Source organism: Zingiber officinale, chromosome 9A (assembly GCF_018446385.1).
Source record: "Zingiber officinale cultivar Zhangliang chromosome 9A, Zo_v1.1, whole genome shotgun sequence".
NCBI classification, from domain to species: domain Eukaryota; kingdom Viridiplantae; phylum Streptophyta; class Magnoliopsida; order Zingiberales; family Zingiberaceae; genus Zingiber; species Zingiber officinale.
Genome location: NC_056002.1, coordinates 99,072,830 through 99,086,891, shown reverse-complemented (window position 1 = coordinate 99,086,891; position 14,062 = coordinate 99,072,830). Strand labels below are relative to the sequence as shown.

The 14,062-nt window shown below is 40.9% G+C and overlaps 3 protein-coding genes across 3 annotated transcripts; 1 reads left to right on the top strand and 2 right to left on the bottom strand.

The window, feature by feature from the left end:
* Window positions 1-327: 327 nt before the first annotated feature.
* Window positions 328-846, top strand: LOC122019372. Its single transcript, XM_042576847.1, has one exon. It carries the CDS (start codon window positions 328-330, stop codon window positions 844-846), a length of 519 nt encoding a protein of 172 aa, XP_042432781.1.
* Window positions 847-7,939: 7,093 nt separating this feature from the next.
* LOC122021724 (E3 ubiquitin-protein ligase BOI-like) lies at window positions 7,940-9,620 on the bottom strand. The gene is made up of 4 exons (XM_042579877.1): window positions 9,505-9,620; window positions 9,309-9,382; window positions 8,861-9,228; window positions 7,940-8,766 (listed from the first exon to the last, which is right to left on the bottom strand). Exons 1-4 carry the CDS (start codon window positions 9,543-9,545, stop codon window positions 8,245-8,247), a joined length of 1,005 nt encoding a protein of 334 aa, XP_042435811.1. The 5' UTR covers window positions 9,546-9,620; the 3' UTR covers window positions 7,940-8,244.
* Window positions 9,621-11,384: 1,764 nt separating this feature from the next.
* On the bottom strand, window positions 11,385-13,654 carry LOC122021578. The gene has a single exon (XM_042579701.1). The coding sequence runs from the start codon at window positions 13,560-13,562 to the stop codon at window positions 12,222-12,224; it is 1,341 nt and encodes a 446-aa protein (XP_042435635.1). The 5' UTR covers window positions 13,563-13,654; the 3' UTR covers window positions 11,385-12,221.
* Window positions 13,655-14,062: the final 408 nt, after the last annotated feature.

Below are 14,062 nucleotides of genomic sequence, written 5' to 3'. Positions count from 1 at the left end.
TGATCAATAATGTGAAATGCAAATTGCAAAAGTTGAGAGATTTTGGATGTGATATTTTACTTGAGGATGTGAAGAAGTTTTGTAATACTCATTCCATTGAAATAATTAATATGACAGATAACATCAACATCTGTAGTCGTTTGAAGAGAGATGGAAAAAATATTAATTTTTATCACTACTACCATGTTGAAATCTTTTGTGAGGTAACTTCATAATTCTTTTTTTATTTACCGTCAATTAAATTCTTTTAAACACTAACATATTTATTAATTTTTACTTTTATTGTTTGGTGTTTAAATTGTAGGTTTCGATATTATTCTATAGGAGATGAATAGTAATTTCTCTGAAACAACTACAGATTTGCTAATTTATATGTCATGCCTTGATCCTGGGAGCTCATTCTCTAGATTTGATGTACAGAAGTTACTGCGTGCTCATTTTTATGAGGATGATTTTTCTTGGAATAAGCGTATGTTGGTTGAACAAGAGCTTGAAACATATATTGATGACGTCAGATCAGATGAACAGTTTGAAGGCATTTCAGATTTGAGAGCTCTTGCAAAAAAAATGATTGAAACAATGAAGAACCGTGTGTTTCCTTTTGTTTATCGGATGATTGAGCTAGCCTTACTTCTTCCAGTTACTACTGCAATCGTTGAAAGAGTGCTTTCGACAATGAATATTGTCAAAACAGATTTGCGAAACGGGATTGGAGATGAATGGATGAATGACAATTTGATAGTCTATATCGAGAAAGATGTTTTTAATACTGTCGACAATGAGCCAATTTTACAGTGTTTTCAGAACATGGAGTCTCGAAGAATGCAATTGGTACATATTCGTTAGTAGATTGCTTTAATATTATTGTACGAGTTGTTTTCATAATATTGTACCTTTTTCTCCTATATGCTGCTAAGTTATTTTAAAAATATTTTTTTAATTACATAGAATTTATTAACTATTTTAAAAAAAATTCACCGCACTCAGATCGCGACCGCCCCTCTATGATTGAATTCCTAGATCCGCCACTGGTTAGGGTTATATATGCAAATCAAAGCATTAAAAAAAATAACATGGAAATAATTTCAATTAATAAACATGTTATGCAATTTATAAATATGCAAAAATATATCTCCTTTAAATTTAACCTCTAATTCGTCCCTCTATGATTGAATTTCTAGATCCGCCACTGGTTAGAGTTATATATGCAAATCAAAGCATTAAAAAAATTAACATGGAAATAATTTTAATTAATAGACATGTTATGCAATTTATAAATATGCAAAAATATATCTCCTTTAAATTTAACCTCTAATTCTCCCCTTTAATCACATTAAAAATAGGGATATGCTCTAAAACTAAATTGGAATTAAATACTAAGGGATACACAAACCGAATTTTGTAATTAACACTTAGAAAAAATTGAAAACTGAATTTTATTATTTATAAAGCAATTTAACCAAAATAATTTTAAAAGTTAGTTTTATTTGTTGAAAAATTCTAAAATTTTTTATACAGTTAAATAGATATATCTAATACAGTGATAAAATTTACACAAATAATGGAGAATAATTTAAGTAGTAATAGATTATTTGCTATAACAAGATGTAATTTATTTTAAAAAATGCTTAAAAATAGTTTTTAAATTAGAAAAATTTTGAAAGCTTTTTAAAGAATGTAATATAACAAGTATTTTTATAGAAAAAATAAAATTTCAAAAATTGAAAGTTAAAAAAAATAACATTAAAAGTAAGTATTTTTATAAAAAATTTAATAACAGTAAAAAAAATTAAAAATTTTTTCCTTTGATAGATAACATGATAAGTGTTCACAAAAAAAAAAATAAAGTTTACAAAATATAATTTGGTAAAACATTTTAAATTAAAAAATATAATTTTTATTAAAAAATTTATAAGAAATAATTCAACGATACAAAAATTTTAAAATTTTTCCTACCGATTAGAAATGAAATAGTCTTTCTTAAAAAATTAATATCTAATTAATTTCAAAAAGAAATTATATGAAACAATTTATTTAAAAACATTAGACAATTTAAAAATATCAAATTAAAATTATAAATATACGAAAAGAATTTAATCTAAACATTATTTTGGAATCCAATATAAGTTCCTTTCTACCGAATTAATCAAGTACTTTCTAAGAATATATTTTTTTATTACTCTTCTAATTTGACCCTTGTGAAATATATAATATTAATTCAATCCTTTATAATTTCTAACATTTGAAATAGTAAAATTTGAACATTTATAATTTTTAAAATTTTCTAATTGTTTTTTCAATTTATCATTTTTAATTTTTAATTATCAAAGTCTTCTATTAAACATGATTTTACTAAGATTATTTTTATTTTTAAATTCTTTTTTTTTTAATTTTTAATTTTAATTTTCAATTTACACGTTGATTTAGACATGGATTTTATACCAAAATATAGTGATCAGGAGATAAGAGGTATCTCACTCATGTCAGATCTTAAGTTAGATTCTCCTCCTGCATCGCTGCATTCATCTGATGTTGTTCCTCCTTTATCAATGCTAGCTTCTGAGTTGCTTTGTTTTTCGTGACTAGCCATCAGTTCTAGTCCAATATACACTTCTATTTCTGACTTGGATAATGAACTCTCGCCCCAAGTGACCTTGAGATTTTTGTTCTTGTTTCACTTTGGCCCTTTTTCTTTCTCATTCTTGAGATCTGGATAGTCTTCCTTTATATGTCATTCTTTTTTACAATAATAGCATCGAACCTTTCTCTTGTTTCTTAGATTTGTTCTAGTCTGTATTTCTTTAAATTTATTAGATTTAAAAAACTTTTTAAATTTCCTTACCATATAAGTTTCTTGGTCTGCATCAATATCTGAGTTTGACTCGGGTGCGTCCTTCTTGATGGCTCTCAGTGCCAGGTTATGGCTTGACTCTTTATTTACCCCTGCACATCTGGATTCATACAATTCTAAAGTCGAAAATAGTTTTTTTAAGGTACTTACCTCCAAATCCTTCGAAATGTAGTAGGTGTCTATAATCGAAGTCCTCTGGGGTTCTGGACAAGGCGTTGAGCACATACCATACCGAATCTAGGCTGGCCACTTTTTCACCGAGGTTGACCAGTCAGGAATCAGCTCCTTGATCTTCGCGTATAGTTGGGCTATCTTCTCACCTTTTTCCAGACGGGCGTTTGTTAGTTGATTTTGAAGGAGGTCTCATCGTGCGAGCTTCACCTCGGATGTTCCTTTATAGAGCTCCAAGAATTTTTCCCAGAGTTCTTTGCTAACGAGTAGCTTCCGATGCAATTGACTTCTTGAAACGACAATACACTCAGCAAGTGATATTCCGCTTTGTTGTTTGCTACGAAATCACTTTGTTCCTTCTTTGTCCATTGACTTTCTTCTTTCTCTTCTCCTTGATGATCCTTAGGAACTATAAAATCATATTTTATGATTAATAGAATTTTGAAATCAGTTCGTAGGAATACCTCCATTTGACGTTTTCATTGTGTGAACTTCCCCTAAAACTTTGGCAGGTAGAGGCTTGGTCCGACCATTGATTTCTTTACTTCAGTTGGCGGTTAGTCCTTCGAAAGCGTCCTTGCTCTGATATCACTTGTTAGACCCTAGTTGGCCGACAAGAGGGGCTAAATTGCCCTAAAAATGAAAATAAACCCTTTCTCGACTTTTTAAACTAAGTTAAGAAACACTTATTTAATAAAAAAAACTAATTAACAAGAAAGAAAGAAGAGATAGATCTTTTTACTTAGTTTGCAATCAGGAGACTTCTAGTCCAAGCATTGAAAGCTCACTATCAAATCTCCTTCTGACGGAGAAACCTCTTACAACAATTTAAGCACTATATTACAAAATTGAACTGAAAGAAGATCATTTTCAAGTATTATACTGAACTACTGAGACCAAAGCTCTATCTATAGCATGCTGGTTGGATCTGACCGTTTGCTGATGTGGCAGCTCCGGGTGGCTGGGCGTAGATTAAACTGTATCCACGACGCAAGGATGTGCAACAGATAAAACTTAAGTGGTCCAGGCGTCTAGAACGGCTCTGGGTGCCTGGACCATGTTGACCAGTCGCCAAATAGGGAGCGTCGAGGAGGCGCCCTGGGTTGTGCCCAGGGGGTCAAGGCGCCCGAATAGTCAACACCTCTTTGACTGTCCAATTCTTCGATCCGTTTTGGCTCTATTCGCTTGAGTGATTTTGGTCATCTAGAATAGGGCTCACCTGAACCCATTTTTCGGTCTTCTCCTCGAGTAAGCTTATGCTCCGGCTTATCATATCTCGGAAAACACCGCACACTTCCTTCTCGTCCGCAAGCGTACTCTTCCGCAGCACCTCGTCACTCAGACGCACAGAGCCTGTCGACTCTCTCCCGTGCCGTCCTTTTCGCTAGCTGTGTCTTTCGCTCGACTTCCTGTGCTTCTAAGTTCCTGTACACTTACACACAAGGTATCAAACAAACATAGGACCTAACTTAATTTGATTGATTACACCAAAATTATCACGGGGTACCTACATCCAGTGCCCCCGCTAATTCGTCCTTAAGCCAACATAGAGAAGGTAAATCATGGATGACTACTAGCCATTAGTGCAGGTGGCCAAGCACAAACTTATTTGTTAATGGACTTAAACATTCTAGGCAAAAATCAAAAATATTATCCATCATTTACAAAACACCCAATTTTAATTTAATGTAAAATAAACACTATTTAACATGAATTGTCCAAAATATTTTTACATTATCTAATCATTCGGTAAACTCATTGACACTTATTACATTAACATAATCTAATTATCAAAATATAGAAGCTAGCATCTACCTATAGTAAAAGTTAATCGGTAACTTGTATAATAATAATAATAATAATACTAAATTCAGACTAAAATCATGGGAGGTAACTCATTTAATTTTTTTTTAAAAAAAATTGACGTTAATATGGTCTTTCTCTTAATTTAATGTGTCCTTTTGATTTTCTCCAAAAATTGTTTATGTTCTCCCTTATCTCTTCGTTCCTCCGATGGAACGGACTTCTTACGAAGTCAATGTTAGCGGTGTAAAACGAGCTTTAGAGATGTAAAATGAATTAGGCCACCTGTGCGCTTCGCTTGGCGTGGCCCGTTATTGAGCAAGGGCAGCCCGACCCGATTGTAAGCGCTGCCGAGATTAGTGTGGACTTAGGCCAACACGGGCCAGCCCAAATATTGGGTCTAACTCAAATACTTACTAATAATAAATAAAGAAAATTAATAAGAGAACTAGAGTCTGGCTCAATGAAGGAGATGACTCTAATATTATTGCTGTGATGCAATGGTGAAATATTTAGGGAAATAAATAAGAAGATGAGAGTTGGAATTCTAATAAACATGGCAAATTGTTTGATGGCATCATGCTAGTTGTCATTGCGTCTCCATGTTGATGAACGGCAGGACAAGGACACCAATTGTTGAATGGGTCAGTTCATGCCTCCCATTGAAAACAGAGGCCCGAAGACTAATAATTATTTCAGATTAAACTGTGACAAACGAGGCCCACATGAATGGTGATTCATTGCAGGGGCGGCAAAAGCTGGCTATTGCTGATAATGAAATGCCCGAAAGCAACTCGCCCTGAAATCAGCAAAGTTAAGAATCGTCATTGATGATCATCGACATGCTTTCTGTACAATATTAATGACGATGAAACCTCCTTCCCTACGCAGTCAGTAACCATCACTGGACGGATGTTCATGGGGCTCCACATTACTTATGTTTCAGCATAATGCTTAACTCCTACGCCTACGCACCGCTCTCTTTAGTCTTATCACATACTGTTTGCTCATATAATTCATTAGCTAAACGCTAGTTGCTCTGATTGATTGAGAAATGCTAACCACCCGTAGACAATTATTTCAACCCTACAGTAGACTAAACATGTTTTGACTACTGTTAATATTCTAAATGTCAGATATGATCAAGATTCAATCGGCTTAGATTAGAAGTTGATGTATGAATAATATTTAAATAGGAAAAATCCGAGATATATGATTCAATCACCTTGTCATTTTGGTTAGACAGGTGCAAAACAGGAGGTTGCTGCAGACGTTTAGCCTAAACACAAAACATAAACTCTTTAAGATAAATTATCCAATCACGTAACTAAAATTTCTAAATACCTGAATCATATACCCAACTTTTAAAATTATTAAATCATGGATATCCCATATCTATTTTACCCCTCTTTATTGTTCCCAATGATTTACTATAGTATGCCAATCAATTGATAAATCAATCAAGCGATTTAGAATGATTTTGTAGCCTCCATTCTAAATTTTAAAATTTTAGTCTACTAAATTAAAGTTTGAGAAAATGAACATATAATAATAATAATCCATTCAGGATATTATACTGATGAACATATTCGGAATTGATTACTTCATTATAGTAATAAATTGGGATAAATACGAAGAGGCAAATGGGTATGAAACACATGATTTGATAATTTTAAATAATTTTGAATATGTAATTTAGATATTTCAAAATTTCATTGATAATTTGACTAACTCTTTAACAGAAGGTTGGCCAATCATTCTCCTCTCGTTCAATTAGGGCCAACGGTGGGTGAGTTTGCTTCCTCCCTCTTTAAGCCCCGGCTGTTCATCATGTAATGTCACAACTACTTGCCAAAATCTTCTTGTATTGGCTCCAACTGGCCATGTTATGGATCAGATCTCGTTCCCAGACAAAGAAAGCATTCAATAAACTCTTGCCTTTCCTTGACCTCCCTCCACTGGAGCCTATCTCATGACACCTTGCAGATTCCCATGCAAGCCATTAATATTCTGCCCCACTATTATTTCTTTCCTCCGAGAAAGAAAAATATATATTAAAAAAAAAAGGTCAAAAGAGGAATGACAGTGGAGATACGGAGCATCTTTTCAGCTCCAAGATCTCGACTGGTGGGGTGGCATAGGCTCTGTGCACCTCGAGAAGGTTGATGAAAATTAAAAACTCTTGAGCCTCACTACTGACCGCTTCTTGTATCCCTTTTCATGGTCGAGATCTCCATCACGGCACCAAATGCCAGTCAATTTCCTTCGAGACATTGAAAGCGCAGATCTTGTCTCTATGGTACATCATCCAGCAACTTCCTAAAAATAAAAATAAAAGAGAGAGAGAGAGAGATCACGACAGGGCTCCAATTTCAATACGAGTAAAGCATTTATTCTTGATGCCCTGTGGCAGCACAGCACTTTTCCAACAAGATAAAGAAAAAAAGGCAATAACAAAAGACAAGTCAACTGACGTGTGCATGTTCAAAATCAAAGCAAGCGTATGCGTGGGACATAGCTTTTTTTTCTAATCCATGCAGAGACGAGGGGGTTTGATAAGGCCTCAACCCACCCCCTAGAAAAGCGGGAAGAAGAAATCTTCTGCAGAAGCCAACTTGGGTCATCTCACAGCCTCCTCTACCTGCCCATCTATCTTTCCCCACTAGTTCCTACTTTATTCGGGTGGATAGTAATTGTACTAGGTAAATGCCGTCCGATAAAGATAAAGGTCTCTCCTTTGTCGTTGTCGACCAAGCCAAGAAGACATCAGGCGACAGAAGTTTTAAGGCAGTATAACCACAACAACAAAGAAACAAATACAAGTGAGCAGGTGTGATGTATTGGTTGGTTAGACGAATCACACCGTCTACGCAAGAAATTTCAAGCAGGGTAAGGACTGAAATGTCCATAATCAAACGAACAAACCAACAAATCTTGAGAGAAACATGGAATTAAATACTGACCCAGCGTGCGAATCTCTCTCGGTTGGTGCCATTATGGTGCTGCAGGTCGGTCATCTCATCAACTTCGCCACCACGCCCCCTCGCCTTTCTTCACCATAGCCATAATGGCAGTTGCAAACTGCACGCTTTCCCGCCAGATGAGCGCCCCTGATTAAGTTTCTCAATCCATTTGATAAAATAATAATACACAAATAATGATAGTCACAGAAAAATGGGATCGTTCTGGGGGCTCCTTCCTCGGTAGGGAAGTTGATATTTCAGCGAAATGATTAGAAAACATTACAAAATTCACGATACTTTCTCCAAAGAGCCGATGGTGTGGAAAGGCAAGGAAACTAGGAAGCAAAAGCTATGAACAAATAACATGCGAGAACAGGCGCGGGAAGAAACTGCCCAAACAAACAAAGAAACCCGCAATGGCACTGCGGCAGCAACCGCAGACACGCGCGCGGCGGTTCATCTGCACAGGAAGACTTCGAGGAAGTTGCTCAAGGTGACGCCGCACACCGGACACGCGACGGCGTGGGATGCGCAGTGCTGGCAGAGGCACAGATGGCGGCACGGCAGCAAGAGGATGGAGATGCCCCTCACGCCACACGTCTTGCACAATTTCGTCCTCCCGGCATCGGCGGCCGGTACAGCGGCCGAACTGCCCTCTTCGTAGCAGCAGGAATGTGCGTCGTCGGCCTGGAGCGTGACCTTGTGATCGCTAAGGTCGCCCTGGTGCAGCGCTTGTTCCAGGTTCAATTGGAGGCTCCTCGCGATGGCTTCGTTGTTCTTGGCCATGTTGAACCAGAACTGGTTCTCATTGCTCATTTGTCGCACCTTCTCCTCCAACTCTGCATTGCGGCGGATTGCCCTCTGCAAGTCGGCTTCCTTCTCCATCAATCGCATTGTTGCTTGCTGCCGTAACACCGAGAGAACAGATCGTGAATGTCTATTAAACATCTCGAGCAATCCACCCTGCATCCTCTCGTTCTGTAACCAACCGAAGTTAATAATCAGCACAACGTAGACTTCAATAATCAAGCGAAGCACGTAAACGAGAGAAAAAGGTGCCAAATCAAGATACCTGAAGACGAACAAAAGCACCAATTTCCTGACTCTGTTGATAGAGAACAGAGATGAGATCGCGTGTAGAAGACGAGACGGGTGGCAAAGTTGAAGCCGGGCGCCCACTGGTTGAAGGTGTGCCGGTCTCCGGCAATCGACTCTGGGGAAGAATCCCAGGGACCGCTCCAGTAACCTTCACCGAGTCGGTAGCAGCGCCGGGCAAAGGCAAAACCGGCGAAGTTGCTGGATGATTACGGCCAGGCAAAACGAGAGATTTCACCGGTCCTAAATCTCCGTAAACCGAGCCATTGCAGGCTAGATCGCTCTGCCATTCACCGACCATCCTTGGGTCGGTCGAGATTTCTTGTGCCGATTGCTGCTGCTTTCCTGCATCATCATCCATAAACTCAAGATCAAACAACCGATGGCGTAACCCAACAATTCAACCATCGCAAGCGTTCACTCACCGACGCCTAGATTTACCCCGAGCCACAGAAGATTTCCAGGGTCTTGTTGCGACATCTGGAGCTCATCCACCGCCCTAAAAACACCAAAACCGGATCGATCAGCAACGGATCCATACACCTCCATAGATCTAAAATCGAAACCATAAAAACTCTCAACCGAGCCAACAAAAGCGCCGCAGAAACGACGACAACTCACCGACTCCCGAAATCGGAGAACCCGACGGCTTGCACCGCCATCGCCGCTCTCCCCAAGAAACAGAGCGCCGGAGAAGATTCTGGACTCCCCACTCAACCCATCCCCCTTTCTCTCCGCCCTCTATTTATAGACGCACACCCCCCGCGAAGGGAACAGAGGAAGGAGGTGGCCACGTGGGACAGATAAGACAAAAGGAAACAGTCTCGGCGTGGGAAATCAAACGCACGGAAAAAGTAATGGCTAATTTTTTCCTTCTTTCCTTTTAATAGGCCGGTTTACTTGGGTTAAGTAAACAAAAATCTGCAAACCGCAAATCGCATAAATTTACCATATCCGTACGTGTCGGTTTTTTTTTCCTTTTTTTTTACTTTTTTCCTTCCCCGAGTTAATTGCGGGATTAGGCGGTTAACAAGGTAGATTATCCTTTCAATCCAAATTAAACCTTACAAAAATTGAAATTAACCCTGAGTTCCGTGCGCCACCCACCGTACCCTCGAAAGAAAGCGCCAGGTTCCTTCCGCTTCGCTGCCCGCTGGCGAAGGCATCGATGAAGATCCGGCACCGCGCATATCAATTCGATCCCGTCGCATCGTCCAGTTTTTGTGAGCTGCGCTTGTGGTGCCGGGCATCGTCGCCGGCCCGCAGTCGCCGCCGGGGCTGGCGGTTGCTTCCTGTCAGCGCCGTGTCAGAATTGTTTCCGATGACTTCGATGGGTACGATCCGGGGCGGGGATCTCGAGGCATATTAAACTATTTTATTTCTCGAAGATTATGCTCCACGTGAGGCTAAATTTAATTATCATAAGCACCTGACAAGTTTACTATATTAAGCAAATAAAATTAATTAATTTTATCGTGTTAGATTTTTTCTTTAAAAAGATTTGGGTCTGTAAAAAAAAAAAAATCATTGCTTATTACTGGAAACACAACATCTATACGGATTATGAAAATTTTATTTTCTTAAAATACTTTATTTGTAAATTTTGAGGAGTGTAAATTTTATTTTCTTTAAAATACTTTATTTGTAAATTTTCTACTTCATTTAAAATTCCCTCCCTCTCTCCTACATTCGATCCCTTTTGTTGCAGTAAGACGGCTCCCCGACGGTTCCGGCAATACTTTCTCTACATGTTGAATCAGAAATATAAGCAATGGCCTAGTGTTTGAGAAAGAGACGATCTTTCTCGCCCATGGATGAGGCACTGCCCCTCATGTCTTGGCATGCATGATCAGCTTTAGTGGGCGAATCATATAACAAAGGGTGGCATACAACTAGATATCACAGCAACTTAACGTTCAAGAGACTCATACTTATCATAAGAAACAAACAAAACTTGCATAAATTGTCTGTCACCCCATAAAGTTGACAATTTACCTTAACCACATCTCTCTTTCCCTTTGTAGGATGAATAAATTTAATATTCAATAGGATAAAATCAATACATACATACATAATTAATTATATAAATAAAACTTAAACAACATTATACTAAATATACCAACTCAAACATATAAATTCAACTAATTAATATTCAAATAACATTCGCATATTAACCTTTTAACTAGAGGGAAAAACATTCCTTACCCCCTAACCACTTAGTAGACTATTAATTAACCAATAATTTATCTCTTAACATAATCTCAAAACAATGTGAAAACCATATGAAATAAACATAATTATTTTTTACTACAATAAGTAACAAAAAAAAACATATTCATTAATAAAATTCTTAATAATATATTAAATTAATTAACTAATTAAAATAAATTTAAATTATTAAATTTAATAATCAAATAAAAAAATAAAATTTTGACAAACAACTAATTTGAATGGAAAACTCAATAACTTCTAGACGAACACAACTCAAATCAAGCTTAAACTAAACTCAAATAAAATTTGAATAATCATTTCAAATACTCAGGTTCATTTTAAATTTAGCTCGGCCTAACTTATCTAGGGCCATAACTGCGGCAGTGCCCAGTAGGTGGAAGCAGAGAAGGAATCAAATACAACAACAATAACACATGGATTGCTCTGTTCTAACATGGCCACGTTGCTCTAGTCAAACCTGGATCCATACGAGCAAACACATGGAGAGTTGAATCAAAAGCAGTAGACCCACATGTAGCAGAGGCTAATTATTGAAGACTAATTGAGATATTGCTCGCCATGGCCAGGGAAGGGCGGCTCAGAAAGTGCACCATCTTTTGTCTCCGAGAAAGAAAAAGGTAAAGCAGACTATGCAATGTAAGACAAATGGCTGGGAATTGCTGTGGATCGAGCATTTGGGGGCCCTGAGACTTTTGGCACATGCAGATCGAGGAGGTGGAGATCAGGAACACCATTCGATCCACTGCATCGAACACTACCGAGGTGCTAAGCGACAGTAGCATCGGCCCCAGCGAGGTACCAATGCGTCGCTTCCTGCCCTGAGCTGTGCTGCTCATCAACAGTCTTCAGGTGCACTCTCTTGAAGGAGTTGAAGGATGATGATAAGTAGGATGAGCCATGGCACATGCGGTGGTGGTACTTCGCTTTCCAAATGAATGAGTTCATCACGTCACTGTCGCTGTGTGCTTTGCATTTTTCGCAAAATCATTCACAAGAGGGCAATTCGATGAACAGTGCGGTGATGAAGTTTGAAAAGCGCGAAGAAAAAAAAAATTGATGGATTGTGGTAATGAGAGAGTAATGGAGGGCTGGTGCTTGAAGGAGAACTAGGTTTGGACGGAGAGGGATGATGTGTTACCGTCGAGCCTGCAGCTTCCTTTGCCGCCGTTGCTGTTGACCATCTTGTTGGTCGCGTTGATGGAGGAGATGAAGTTGGTCGCCGGCGCAGAGCGAGAAGAGGAATGTGGCCGAAAGGCTCTCATTGGGCTCGCGAAGACCAAGCCCCAGCTCCAGGTTCGGCCGTGAGGCGTGACGCCTGCTCTGGACGTCGAGGCTGTGGCTGACATCCTGATGTTGCCGTCGAAGTCTTGGTCGCGTGCCGCGGCAGCTGCGGAGAGCCAATATGCCGACGTCATTCCGAATCCGCCAAAGAGGCCGCCGCACTTGACCCTCTCCTTCATCCTTGACCGGTGCTGGTCGCAGTCGTTGTCGATGTGGAGGGCGATCTTGGGCTTGGCCTCGCGCTGGGACTCGACTCGGCGGAGCGTGCAATCGCCGAAGCCGGTGGAGATGCGCTCCAGGAAATCACCTGAGAAGCTCCTGCTTCCGCAGCCTACAGATCGGGATCGCGCCACCTTTCGCCCAAACGAGGACGACGCTTGGCTGCCGCTTGGGCTCTCCCCACCGCCGCCGCCGCCTTCGACTAATTGGGCGGGGGCAGCGGTCGCTCCTTCCAATTTATCTAATACATTTGCAGACGGTGGCTGCTGCTGCATCTGCTTGGTGGCGTCTCCGTCGCACACTCCGCCGGAAGAGAACGAGGTAGATCTACGTCTGTTGACGTTGGCATTGGCCGCAGAAGAAGAGGTGGGAGTGGATGAGACGGAAGAATGGTAGAGAAAAGACCAAAAGCTCTTCTTCCGAGGACTATCTGCAACGGCGGCGGCAGCGGCTTCTCCATTGCTTCGTCCACAGCCAACACCGATCTGCGCAAGTGAGGATCCGGTCGTTCTAGGCGCCACAGACTTGCTTCGATTCAAAACCGCGACAGATGCAACACTGCGGGTAGTAACTCCACTCACGACCAACTTCTTCCCGCTGCTGCCGCCGCCGCCGCTCTTTTTAATCTTACTGTGGCCGGCGGCTAGGAAAGGGAACTTAGTTACGCGACGAGTAGCAGCAGCATCGCGGGAGCAACCGGAGACGTGTCCTGCAGCGACGCTGCAGCCGCCGACGTCGGAGCGGAAGGAAGTAGGCGAGGAGGAGGAAGAAGGCGGGCGCTGGAGCGACAGGAAGGGGGTGGTCTTGGAGGAGGAAACCAGCCTGCCCAGCTTCTCCTGCAGGCAGAAGGCACATACCCCGCCGGGGTTACTCCGGTACGGGTGGTCCACGCACTGCATTCCGTCCCCCACGTCATCCACCGCCCCCACCGCCGCCTTCTCGCCCATAGTCGCTCCTCCGACCGTCCGTCGCCTCCGCAAGCGCGCCTCGCAAACCCGAGGAGAGAGAGAGGGGAACAAAGGCGCGGAAGGCGGACAGATGGGAGGGTACAGTTCGCAAGGAGGGTCAATTATGGTTCCCAACTTCGGAAGTTGCGCCGGGATCGCAGTGGCACGTGGCGCCAGAGCTAGCCCTCCCGTAGAGACAAAGTGCATCATGGGCCGTCCACACGGCCCGTTAAGACAGTTCAGCTTCTTTCTGGCCCTCACCACCGCCTGATGCCTGATGCCTGATGCCTGATGCCCTGCGCTTGCACGTCACTCGAGCGCAGAGTTCGTACACACTTTAGCGTACTTACACACATAACTTTGCATTAACCAGCAGTACGACTGGCCTGAGGCCCTGAGCCGCGACATGAGCACAGCAGGAGGCACTTGATGAGCTGCACGCCTTGAAGACGCCCATTCCGAAGCCACAGCGCCGCAGCTAGCTCGCCTCAGCTTGAGCA